The sequence below is a fragment of the Halichoerus grypus genome, chromosome 15 (genome assembly GCF_964656455.1).
Source record: "Halichoerus grypus chromosome 15, mHalGry1.hap1.1, whole genome shotgun sequence".
Classification (NCBI taxonomy): Eukaryota; Metazoa; Chordata; class Mammalia; order Carnivora; family Phocidae; genus Halichoerus; species Halichoerus grypus.
The window spans coordinates 60,671,683-60,684,221 of NC_135726.1; the positions used below are offsets into that span (position 1 = coordinate 60,671,683).

Here is a 12,539-nt window from a genome sequence, read left to right on the forward strand (position 1 = left end):
TATTGGGGGTTCTGATCACTGTGTGTGGAGGGATTGAGAACAAAACTGGGCCCTGAAGAGAGGGACTGGCTTCTGTGGGGAGGGGTCCCTGACTTTTGTTGCCTTACTGGGGATAGCAGGATGTTCATCTCATGGCCATTACCCTGGTCCTAAAATGAAGACCCTGCAGTCCTGGGATGTGGCCAATGCCCCTGGCATCTGTGCACACCATGGCCTTCATTGTTTTTGCTGCCAAGGGAGAGAAGTGGTTGAATGAACATATGTATCCATATCCTCTGTTTTTTGGGGTCTTTTGATTTTAAAAATTTTGGAAACTAATTTCCCAAAAGTTCAATAAGATATCAGTTCAGCAAAACTTGTGTGTTGTTTGTAGATGTGTCCCTGGTCCAAAAATTATGCTTCCTGTCAAGAAGAGAACTTGGAGGCATGTTTAGAGAGAGAACTGTGACCCTAGACTTGAGGGGCTTTGAACCACAGTGCTCAGCCATGTGTTGGGGTTGGAAACCACTATTGCCTTCTGTAACTGGTTCTTCCCGATCCCCCACCCTCGCCCCCAATGGTGGGAGAGGTGATGACCACACAGGGTAGAAACCCCAGGCAGGCTTAAAAAGTCAGGGAACTTGTGTGTCTCGGTGGCTCAGTCAGTTAAGTGTCTGACTATGTATATTTGCTTATTTAGACATTTCATATAAATGGAATCACACAGTATATGTTTTTCTGTGAATGGCTTTCACTTAGCATAATATATATATATATTTTTAAAAGATTTTATTTATTCATTAGAGACAGAGAGAGAGAGGCAGAGGGAGAAGCAGGCTTCCAAGGAGCAGGGAGCCCGATGCAGGACTCAATCCCAGGACCCTGAGATCATGACCTGAGCCGAAGGCAGATGCTTAACCATCTGAGCCACCCAGGCGCCCCTAGCATAATATATTTTTGAGGTTCATCTGTGTTGTAGCACATATCAGGACTTCATTCCTTTTTATGGCCAAATAATATTCTATTGTGTAGATATACCACAGTTTGTTTATTCATTCATCAGTTGATTGGGCATTTGTCTTTTTTTTTTAAGATTTTATTTATTTATTTGACAGAGACACAGCGAGAGAGGAAACACAAGCAGGGGGAGTGGGTGAGAGGTAGAAGCAGGCTTCCTGTGGAGCAGAGAGCCTGATGCGGGGCTCGATCCCAGGACCCTGGGATCATGACCTGAGCCGAAGGCAGACACTTAACGACTGAGCCACCCAGGCGCCCCGGGCATTATTCTTGTTTCCACTTTTTGGGTATTATGAAAAACGTTGCTATGAATATTCAAGTACAAGTTTTTGCGTAAGTATGTTTTCATTTCTTTTGGGTAGATAAATAGAAATGGAATTGCCAAACTGTTTTCCAGATTGGCAGCACCATTTTATATTTCCACAGCAGTGTATGAGTATTCCAATTTTTCTACTTCCTTATCAACACTTATTATTGTCTGTTTTCCCATAGGTACCCTAGTGGGTGTGAAGTGGTATCTCACTGTAGTTTTGACTTGCATTTCTTTAATGACTAGTGATGTTGAGCAACTTTTCATGTGCTTATTGGCCGTGTGTGTGTGTGTGTGTGTGTGTGTGTGTGTGTGTGTGTAGCAGAGGCCTGGCATCAGGCCAAAGGTTCAGGCATCAAAGAGAAGAGAGAAACTGACACCAACTTGGAGAGAACAATGCAGCAGAATTGGAGGAGTGGCAAAGTGGGGAAAGGTTGAGAAGACAGTGGAGAGTGTCCCTCATGGGGGAGGTCACAGGCCAAGGTCCAAGTGCAGGGAACTCCTGTTGGATGGAGCTCAGAGAACGATCATTAGTGAGGGCAGAATGGGCAGTGTCAGTATAAAGACCACGTCAAAACCCTGTAGGCACCGGCCTGCTGGATTGAGTGAGCTGGAAGTGTTGGAACTACTGAGCCCCACAGAGGCTGGTATCCAGAACAGCTCAGAGGTCAGAGTCATGAGACCTTTGCCTGGCATGTTCTGGCATCGCTGGCAAACATCTTCCTTCCCCAACAGACTTGTTGCTGTGTACTGAGCCCCAGTGGAAGACCAGGCCTATTCAAGGAAAGCACAGAAGATTCTTCAACCATGAGCTGGGGGCCATTTAATGAGGTCTAACCAGCCATCCACACTGTACAAAGAATTGAGCTGTGATGACCAGTGTCTATCCTACCCCATTTGCTTAGAAGGCTTGATCCTCAGTGGCTCAGTTGGCCTTTATCTCTGATCCCACATGAGTCCTCCATGTTGGTAAAAGACATTACATCCAGGAAGGGAGGCCTGAGCAGGGTGGGGGATTCCCCCAAACATCTCATTGTGCTAGGGAGTACTTGAGCAGCCCTGCTGTAATCTGATTACTGCAAGCCCATCTTGGGTTCCACCTCTAATGTGGCTATCATTCCTTGTCTCTGCTGGGCTTTTGGGAAAAGTCACCCTGAGAAGAGGTGGCAGTAGCACTGCCTTCCCACCCACCATGCAGTATGGATGGACACTGCACACCGAAGCCTCTCATGTCAGAAAACTCTTGGTCTTTCTTCCCCCAGGTCTCATGGAAGGGCCCAGGGGAACATATATGGCTCACCCACAGGTTTTGGTAAACTGCCTTTGTACTGTACAAAATGTTTTTTGAAACGGCTTCTAACATAAAATCAAAAGCCACATAAAAATCTGAATATCTGTCTCTTCCCAGAAAGCCAAGAGATCCGGGAAACTCATATTAACTCCACCATGTTGTCTCCCCACCCCTTAAAAAGGACAGACTTCCTTGGTGGCTACCAGAAGTGGAGTAATGAATGCCATGGCTATGTGATTCTCTAAAACTCTGGCTACTCACATAAACCATTCTCCTGACCATGAGCTCTATCCTCTTTTTTCTTTTTTTAAAGATTTTTATTTATTTGACAGAGAGAGACACAGCGAGAGAGGGAACACAAGCACAGAGTGTGGGAGGGGGAGAAGCAGGCCTCCCGCAGAGCAGGGAGCCCGATATGGGGCTCAATCCCAGGACCCTGGGATCATGACCTGAGTCGAAGGCAGATGCTTAACGACTGAGCCACCCAGGTGCCCCGAGCTCTATCCTCTTGATGATGAGGTTCCTGTGTGGTGACAGCCATGAGGTGAAGAGCTCAGGGAGAATACAGGAATTCATAAAACATTTGTTTGGATTTCCATTACGAGTGATACACAGGTCTGCAGGTCTTGAGTTATTCACTCTTATCTCACTTGGCCAGAGTCACCTGGAAGGTTTTTTTTTCTTTTTTTTAAATTTATTTATTTATTTGACAGAGACACAGCGAGAGAGGGAACACAAGCAGGGGGAGTGGGAGAGGGAGAAGCAGGCTTCCCGCGGAGCAGGGAGCCCGATGCGGGGCTCGATCCCAGGACCCTGGGATAATGACCTGAGCCGAAGGCAGACGCTTAACGACTGAGCCACCCAGGCGCCCCGGTTTTTTTTTTCTTTATAAAGATTTTATTTTTAAGTAATCTCTGCATCCACCTTGGGGCTCAATCTCACAACCTCAAGAACAAGAGTTGCATGCTCTACCAACTGAGCCAGCCGGGCACCCCAATCTGGAAGTTTTTGATGTACCTTTAGAATAGCCAAGTTCCCTTTAGTTTACCAGTCTGCTCCAAACCCAGTGTTTCTGGCTCCCAGATGGCCCCTGTAGATCTCAGATTAAGTTATACGTGCCTTACCCTGCAGAGCCTCAGCTAATGGAGAACTGTGGTGCTCCTTTGTCCCTAATGGCAGTGCTGTAAATTCCTCCCAACTCCCTCTTACCTCACACCCATTGTTTCTCTATCCACTGGGCCTCTACCCGCCTCCTAGGATCATATATCCTTATTAGGAACCAGAAGACAGCTTCTCCTCAGATGGGGAAACCCAGACATCTCTCTAGGAATTAGGGACCTGCCTCCTAATCCAACAGACCATTCTAATGTTGCAGACTAGCATCCTCCTTCTTCAGGGTGAGCTCTGGGCCTTCAGATAACTCTGAAACACAGGCCACTATGTTCACTTTATGAGCCTTTCAGTTTTTCCCAGTCCTTCAGATGCACTGCAAACCCTAACCCTATGTTCCTTCTATACCCCGAGGAAGATGTTGTTAGGTGCCCTGTCTCAGCCATCCCTCACTCTACCCACTTCTTTTTTCAACCTACCCCACCAAAACCCCCAAGATTAAAGGTGACGTGAGGGATGCCTGGGTGGCTCAGTTGGTTAAGCATCTGCCTTCAGCTCAGGTCATGATCCCAGGGTCCTGTGATCCAGCCCCACATTAGGCTCTCTGTTCAGCAGAGAGCCTGCTTCTCCCTCTCCCTCTGCCTGCCACGCCCCCAGCTTGTGCTCTCTCTCTGTGTCAGATAAATAAAATCTAAAATAAATAAATAAAGGTGTCTTGATCAGGGCTCCTGGGTAGCTCACTTAGTTAAGCATCCGACTCTTGATTTCAGCTCAGGTCATGATCTCAGGGTGGTGATTCTGAGCCCTGGGTCAGGCTCCACGCTGGGCATGGAGCCTGCTTAGGATTCTCTCTCTCCTTCTGCCCCTTCCATTCCTCTCTAAAAAAAAAAAAAGACTTGATTACTAAGGTCTTTATTATCATGCAGAATAGAGAACACCAAGATAAGTGGTTCCAGGGGAGGGTGATGTGTGAGCTCATTGGATACATAATTGGGGTTACATGCAGACAAGACAACATCCATGAGCAATGTGTATCTGAGAAGCCCAAACTGGACATCCCTCAAGGCCCCTCGACCAGCATGGGGTTAGTTCACTTCCTAACCATTTTAGAGACAATGGGAATGAAGTCATTCTAGTGGGCCCAGGACAATCCTGTTTCCCTCCAGGAAAGGGGAAGGGAGGCACAGGGAGCTGTTTTCTCCCTACATATGTAGATGACTGCTGCAAATATTTGGACCCAGGCAGGCTGGAAAGGGCTTTACGCTCCAGAGGGGAGAGAGCTCAGCCCTGGGCTGCTCAGAAAGGGCAGACTACCTTCTGAAGCCTTCTCCACAGTAGTGGTACATGCAGGTAACTTTTCTGTGGGTATTCTGCATGAAGTTTGACTTGACTGAAGATCTCAGAAGGACCATCTCTGTAAGGCTACATTCAGGTATGAATCCTTTTATGCTGAGCAAGATTGCAGAGGCGGCTGAAGATTTTCCCACAGTGGTCACACTCATAAGTCCTTTCTCTGGTGTGAACTATCTGGTGTCGAACAAGTGTAGATCTTTCACTAAAGGCTTTCCCACATTGGCTGCACTCATAGGGCCTTTCTTGTGTGTGAACTCTCTGGTGACGAACCAGGTGAGAGTTATTGCTAAAGGCTCTCCCACATTCACTGCATTCATAAGGCCTTTCTCCAGTGTGAACTCTCCAGTGATAAATGAGGCTGGACTTCCGGCTAAAGAATTTCCCACATTCACTGCACTCATAAGGTCTTTCTCCAGTGTGAACTTTCTGATGTTTAATGAGAATGGAGTTCTGGCTAAAGAATTTCCCACATTCACTGCACTCATAAGGCCTTTCTCTTGTGTGAACTCTCCAGTGCTCAATGAGACTGGAACTGTGTGCAAAGGCTTTCCCACATTCACTGCACTCATAAGGCCTTTCCCCGGTGTGAATTCTCCAGTGCTGAATCAGGCTGGAGCTGCGGCTGAAAGCCTTTCTACATTCACTGCATTCATAAGGCCTTTGCCCAGTATGTACTTTCTGGTGCTGAATGAGGGTGGAGCTATTGCTGAAGGCTTTCCCACATTCGGTACACTCAAAAGGCCGTTCTCCAGTGTGAACTTTCTGATGTCGAAGGAGGTGGGAGCTTTGGCTGAAGTCTCTTCCACATTCACTGCACTCAAAAGGCCGTTCTCCAGTGTGAACTTTCTGGTGCTGAGCAAGGTTGGAGTTATTGTTAAAAGCTCTTCCACACTCACTGCACTCATAAGGCCTTTCTCCAGTGTGAACTCTCCAGTGCTGAATGAGGGCAGAGCTGCGGCTGAAGGCTTTACCACACTGATTGCACTCATAAGGTCTCACTTGAGTGTGAACTTTCTGGTGCCGAAGGAAATTGGAGCTTTGGCTGAAGGCTCTTCCACATTTGCTGCACTCAAAAGGCCTTTCTCCAGTGTGAACTTTCTCATGCCGAGTGAGGTGTGACCTGTTATTAAAGGCTTTCCCACATTCACTGCACTTATAAGGCCTTTCTCCTGTGTGAATTCTCTGGTGATGAACAAGTGTGAGTTTGTGGTTGAAGGTTTTCCGACAATCACTGCACTCATAATATTTTACTCCAGTGTGAAATTTCTGGTGCTTCCTCAGTTTAGAAGCGTGAGTGAAGGTCTTCCCACATGCTTTACACACATGGCATGTTTCTCGATCATGACTTTTTTGGTGATTAACAAGGGTTGATTTCTCCTCTAAGGAATTTCCAACTGTTGGGCATCTAAATGGTGTCTCTTTAGAGTGAGTTCTCAGGTGGTTGAGGAGGGTGGAGGTCTTCTGAAAGGCTTTTCCACAGTTGCTGCACTTAAATAGCTTCTGTGTGGTATGGACTTTTGTGAGCTGCTCAAGATTAGAGCTGTGTGAAAAGGTCTCCCTGCACTCTGTGCTCCTTTGTGGCTTCCTGCCGCTGTCAATGGCTGGGTGCTGGAAGAGGTCATCGCTGTCCAAGGCATCCTTACCACCTTCCCCACAAGTGAAGAGCTTCTCTGACAGGTGAACTGTAAGATTTTCCACAAATGAATCCTCGTCCTTGTCCCATCTGAAGGGCTTTTCTCCACTGAGCTCCTTCTGGTGCTGGTGAAGGTTTGTACTGAACCAAAATTCTCTTCCACATGTTCCACATGTGTAGAGGGTCTCCTCAGGATATATTCTTTGATGTTCATTCAGGTGCAAAATGTCTTTCAAGAATGGGCCACACATATCACAGGTGTCAGCCTTCTGGGTGGAAGGATTTGCACTGGGCATCCTGATCTGTGACATCCCTTCTACAGAAGTATTCTGCTTGGAATGGGCCCCCTCATCTTCCACTCCATGCCAACAACCTGAAAGCAGAGAAGTTTCTGGCAAACTGAGTGTTCTACTTGGTGAAAAGGATGACTTCATTAGAAATGTGTGGCTGACATATACAGGAATGGGTCCAAGGGATGGTGACAGGCCAAGGGTCCAGAATAAGAATGAAGAGCCTACTGTGCAGGACAGGGCCTAGCCAAGCTACAGAATAAAGGAGGCCTTACTAGAGGCAAGGACAAAGAGAAGGACAAAGGACTTGTGTGTGTGTGTGTGTGTGTGTGCCAATAAGCACATGAAAAGTTGCTCAAGGGGCGCCTGGGTGGTTCAGTCGTTAAGTGTCTGCCTTCGGCTCAGGTCATGATCCCAGGGTCCTGGGATCGAGCCCCGCATCAGGCTCCCTGCTCGGCGGGGAGCCTGCTTCTCCCTCTCCCACTCCCCCTGCTTGTGTTCCCTCTCTTGCTGTGTCTCTCTCTGTCAAATAAATAAATAAAATCTTTAGAAAAAAAAAAAAGTTGCTCAACATCATCAGTCATTAAAGAAATGCAAATCAAAACTACAGTGAGAGGGCGCCTGGGTGGCTCAGTTGATTAAGCGACTGCCTTCGGCTCAGGTCATGATCCTGGAGTCCCTGGATCGAGTCCCGCATCGGGCTCCCTGCTCGGCAGGGAGTCTGCTTCTCCCTCTGACCCTCCCCCCTCTCATGTGCTCTCTCTCATTCTCTCTCTCTCAAATAAATAAATAAAATCTTTAAAAAAAAACAAACAAAAAAAACACAAAAAACAAAACTACAGTGAGATACCACTTCACACCCACTAGGGTACCTATGGGAAAACAGACAATAATAAGTGTTGATAAGGAAGTAGAAAAATTGGAATACTCATACACTGCTGTGGAAATACAGAATGGTGCTGCCAATCTGGAAAACAGTTTGGCAATTCCATTTCTATTTATTTACCCAAAAGAAATGAAAACATACTTATGCAAAAACCTGTACTTGAATATTCATAGCAACATTTTTCATAACACCCAAAAAGTGGAAACAAGACAAATACCCAATCAACTGATGAATGAATAAACAAACTGTGGTATATCTACACAATAGAATATTATTTGGCCATAAAAAGGAATGAAGCCCTGATATGTGCTACAACATGGATAAACCTCAAATATATTATGCTAAATGAAAGCCATTCACAGAAAAACATACTGTGATTCCATTTATATGAAATGTCTAAATAAGCAAATATACATAGTCATAAAGTATATTAGCAATTGCCTAAGGCTAAGGGAGAAGGGATGAGGGAGGATGGGGAATGACTGTTAATGGGTACAGTTTCTCTTTAGGTGATAAAAATGTTCTAAAATTAGATTATGGTGGGGCACCTGGGTGGCTCAGTTGTTAAGCATCTGCCTTCGGCTCAGGTCATAATCCCAGGGTCCTGGGATCGAGCCCCACATCGGACTCCCTGCTCTGCGGGAGGCCTGCTTCTCCCTCTCCCACTCCCTCAACCTGTGTTCCCTCTCTCGCTGTGTCTCTGTCTGTCAAATAAATAAATAAAATCTTTAAAAAATAATAACAATAATAATAAAATTAGATTATGGTAGTATTTATACAACTGTGCAAATACACTAAAAATCACTGAATTATACACTTTATGAACTTTGTGGTATACTCAATAAAATTATTTTTTTAAAAAAAGTCTCATGGGAGGGCGCCTGGGTGGCTCAGTTAGTTAAGCGACTGCCTTCGGCTCAGGTCATGATCCTGGAGTCCCGGGATCGAGTCCCGCATCGGGCTCCCTGCTCGGTAGGGAGTCTGCTTCTCCCTCTGACCCTCCCCCCTCTCATGCTCTCTGTCTCTCATTCTCCCTCTCTCAAATAAATCAATAAAATCTTAAAAAAAAAAAAAAAAAGTCTCATGGGAGAAGGGACAGAATCTAGGCATGGCCCCATACCGGGTCACCCAGCCATGAACTGGTCAAGCTTAGTGGGATCCATCAGGCAGATGATAGGTGCCTGATCCCCAACCTCTCCTCCCACAAGGCCCCTGGGCAACAGCTATTGGGACTATTCATGAGGCTGTTGAGAGACATGGAGAATGCACACAGCCCAGTCCCAGCACCCACAACACCTATAACAGGAAATCTGGTAAGAACCAGTGCCTGGGGTCCAGCTTTGGGATGAACAGAAAACTTTCTGTGGGAAGAAGGCAAAAGGGCAGAAGCTGGTCACCATGCTGGGGTGCGGCAGAAAGGCCTTACCAAGTGAGGTCATGAGCTCCAAGTTCTCCAGCATCACATTGTGGTACAGGTGCCTCTGGCTTGCATCAAGAAGCCCCCACTCCTCCTTGGAAAAATACACAGCCACATCTTCAAAGGCCACTGGGCTCTGCGATGACGAGACAGCTAAGCCAGGGGGCCAACGGATGGGCTGAAAAACAAACAAAATAGTTAAATGGAGTCATCCAGGCCCTTGATGTATGGCTCAGAGTTCTGCTACATCTACCACTGGCATCTCCCCTTCTTGTGACCCCCTCAGTCCATCCTTCCCTTACTCACTTGCAGCTCCTCCTCCTCCTCAGGCCCCCATCTCAGAGGAGATAAGAGGCCCTGGCACCACTGGTGTCCCTCTCTCCTTGTAGTCCCACTGGTCACTGCATCCAGGCCAACACAATCCAGAGGAACAAAAAGCAGGTGGGCAGACAGATGCTGTCTGAGCTCTGGGCTGGCCAGGAACCCCTCCCCACACTAAACAAGCTCTCTTGTGTTGTGTTTCTCATCTCTCCAGATCACACCTCCCAAGTATAAAAAAATTCAGACTCTCTTTTCTCCCTTAAGCCTCTAGTATCAGGGCCCCGAGCACAATGGTTCACATTCCCTTACCTTGTACATGTCACTCTTTGGACTATACCATCATCATATCTACCCCCCCAGCCCCCACCCCCTCCCTGTCCACACCACAGGCATCTATTAGTCTCTATATCCCACTATGCACATGGCCTACCCAACAAAGGCAACCAGGATCCAACACTGAGCCTGGCTTGCCTCACATCTCCAAAAACCACAACTGCCAGAAACAACCTTCACTTCTAGTTAATGCCTCCCCTCCTGGCCCTGTTGCTTCAGCCTTCAGTTCTCCAGAACCATGAGTAGATCTTAAACACCGCTGCTCTCTTCCACCTCTATCCTTATACATGCCGTCCTCTCACCAGTCATAGCTGTTCTCACTCTTCCTACTAGACAAATCCCAGATCTACTGCCCCCCCACCATTGGCTTGGGGACTCTTAGCTTAGACTGACCCTTTCTACCCCTGATTATTCTCCAGCCTGACACCCACTCCCTCCCCCACCCCAGTCCCCAAGGAGGATGGCCACAAAAACCCGGTGAGCTATAGAGAGGTAAACTGGTCTCACCTCAGGCCCCACTGTCATCCTACCTCTGTTACTTTCATGCTTCATTTTTTCATCCCAGGTCTAGTCTCTGGTCAGAGGCTTGATCACCATTCTGGTCAACCCACAGCCACACATAATGTCCACACACAAGTCTTCATCCCTTGGATGTCTCCAGCCTGGACTTGATATAAAGCATACTTGGTACCTCAATTTGGCCGTCTGTAGGATACATCAAATACAATATGGCCAAAACCCAAATCTTTGCCTTCCCCCTGATATCAACTCACTCTAACTTCCACATCTGAAAAACCTATCTGGGTCCAACCCACTGCTTCACATCAGGAAATCTAGTCCACTCTAGTTAAAAAGTTAAAGAGCCAACAATTTCTCCTACTTCCACCTTTGGTCCAAAAGCACAAACACCTGAACTATTCCAGTCACTCAATGAAAGACTCAGTGGTCTTCCTGCCTCCAACCTCACCTCTACCACCCCCTGACCAAATCTGTTCTCCACTCGGCATCCAGAGGGAGTTTATTAAGACCCGAGTCACTCTCTCGCTGTGTCTCTCTCTGTCAAATAAATAAATAAAATCTTTTAAAAAATAAATAATCAATTTAAAAAAAAGACCTGCATCAGATCACCTCCCTTCTCTGCTCTAAACTTTCCACACTCCCACCACACTCAGAATAGAGACCCAGCTCCTCAGCTTGCCATTCCAGACCAGTATCTGTCCCCTGCTCTCTACGTCCACCAGACAAAATACAGACCTGCAGTTCCCTGAACACTTTCATCTTATACTCACCTCCAAGAAATTTGCACATGCTGGTCCCTGTGCTTGGGACACCCTTCCAGACCTTATCCCATAGGATTCCGGAAATGTGAATGTAAGGGGGAGGTTATCAAGAGGATGTGACTGTCAGCTGACCCATGTATGAGCTGGACCTGGGCAATGGGAGGCTTGTCATCACCTCCAGTCCTTGGAATGTGTATTCTTCCCCACTCCCAGAAATTCCCCCCAGGGACATAGCCTTGAGATTGTGATGTGGTGCTGAAACCATCTGGATGATATACGTGACTGAACCAAGTTAAGGTCTCTGTATAAACTTAAGATTCAGTGGGCTGATGTGGTCTACTCTTCTTGTGGCTGTCCAAGGCAAGCTTGCTGTGTACCTGCCCTTGCTTATTAAACCTGCCACCTACTAATCTGGAGTGACCTGCCTCTTTCTTCACTTTCTCCCTGCCCTCCACCTACGGGGTCGGTGTCAGATTACACCAGGGAAGCTCCCGAGGAGGTTGCCAACTAACAGTGAACCCCTCCATATAACCTCCGGCCTGGATTCCGGACGCTAGGAAAAGTGATTCTCTGGGCTCCAGACGCAAGTGTAGGTGAAGAGTCCCGTACAGGGGCTCCAGGATCAGGAGGACAGGGATCCCAGCGGGTGAGGGGCTGGGGCACCCTCCACTCACCTGCCCCGGGTCCATCAGCGACGCTGCTGGCCTGCTCAGTCTGTGGGTTGGGCGGGACCGTGCGAGGCGGCGACAGTGACAAACAATGAGGGCTCATCCAAACCCTCAAACCCCCACTGCCCGGGGTGACCGCGGGCTGACGGTCACACTAAGGGCCTCAGTCTTCCCCAGTACAGAATGCACCGAAGGACCTGGGAGCTGCATCCCGGGGCCGTGGGACGAAGGCGGTGTGTGGTGGCTCGTTACCTCCGTTCTACATCTGGGGAAACCAAGGCTCAGGAAGAAGGAGCCATTAGCGGAGGGGGGAAAGTGCGTGCAGTGATGCGGTGACAGTCCCGGCACTTCCCTACCCGCATCTCTGGTCCCAGCGGCCACCTGCCAAGCAACCCACCAACCGCGAAGTGAAGAGTGCATTGGCGACGCGGAAGTCCCGCCCCATCCTCCGCTGCTCTCGCAGAAACGGCCGGACTCTGAGCAAGCGGCGGCTCGAGGCCCGCAGCCCACACGACACTAGGTCCCTGAGCCAGTCGCGGTGCCGCTGGGTCGTTGCCTAGGTGATCAGGACTGGCGCCCGCCGCGTCGCTACTTACGCGACGCAAACTACATTACCCAGAAAGCCCCTCACCGAGCGTCCGCTCGGGGTAT

At 48.1% G+C, this 12,539-nt stretch overlaps 1 protein-coding gene across 3 annotated transcripts; it reads right to left on the minus strand.

Annotated features, from left to right (window-relative positions):
* Nucleotides 1-4,603: 4,603 nt before the first annotated feature.
* Nucleotides 4,604-12,493, minus strand: ZNF132 (zinc finger protein 132). Of its 3 annotated transcripts, none has more exons than XM_078062899.1 (4): nt 11,895-12,493; nt 10,471-10,602; nt 9,296-9,464; nt 4,604-7,066 (listed from the first exon to the last, which is right to left on the minus strand). In XM_078062899.1, the coding sequence occupies exons 2-4, from the start codon at nt 10,483-10,485 to the stop codon at nt 5,136-5,138; spliced, it is 2,115 nt and encodes a 704-aa protein (XP_077919025.1). In that variant the 5' UTR covers nt 10,486-10,602; nt 11,895-12,493; the 3' UTR covers nt 4,604-5,135. The 3 variants fall into 3 exon arrangements, with proteins under 3 accessions (XP_077919025.1, XP_077919023.1, XP_077919024.1); XM_078062897.1 differs by having other exon boundaries at nt 10,448-10,602; XM_078062898.1 differs by lacking the exon at nt 10,471-10,602.
* Nucleotides 12,494-12,539: the final 46 nt, after the last annotated feature.

What these genes read in the sequence shown, in the direction of transcription:
- ZNF132 (XM_078062897.1), bottom strand. Translation starts at nt 10,492, where the DNA reads ATGAAGCATGAAAGTAACAGAGGTAGGATGACAGTGGGGCCTGAG. An exon ending in GGATGACAGTGGGGCCTGAG is followed by an intron (nt 9,465 to 10,447) that starts GTGAGACCAGTT and finishes TTTGTTTTTCAG; the next exon opens with CCCATCCGTTGGCCCCCTGG. An exon ending in GGAGCTCATGACCTCACTTG is followed by an intron (nt 7,067 to 9,295) that starts GTAAGGCCTTTC and finishes CTCTGCTTTCAG; the next exon opens with GTTGTTGGCATGGAGTGGAA.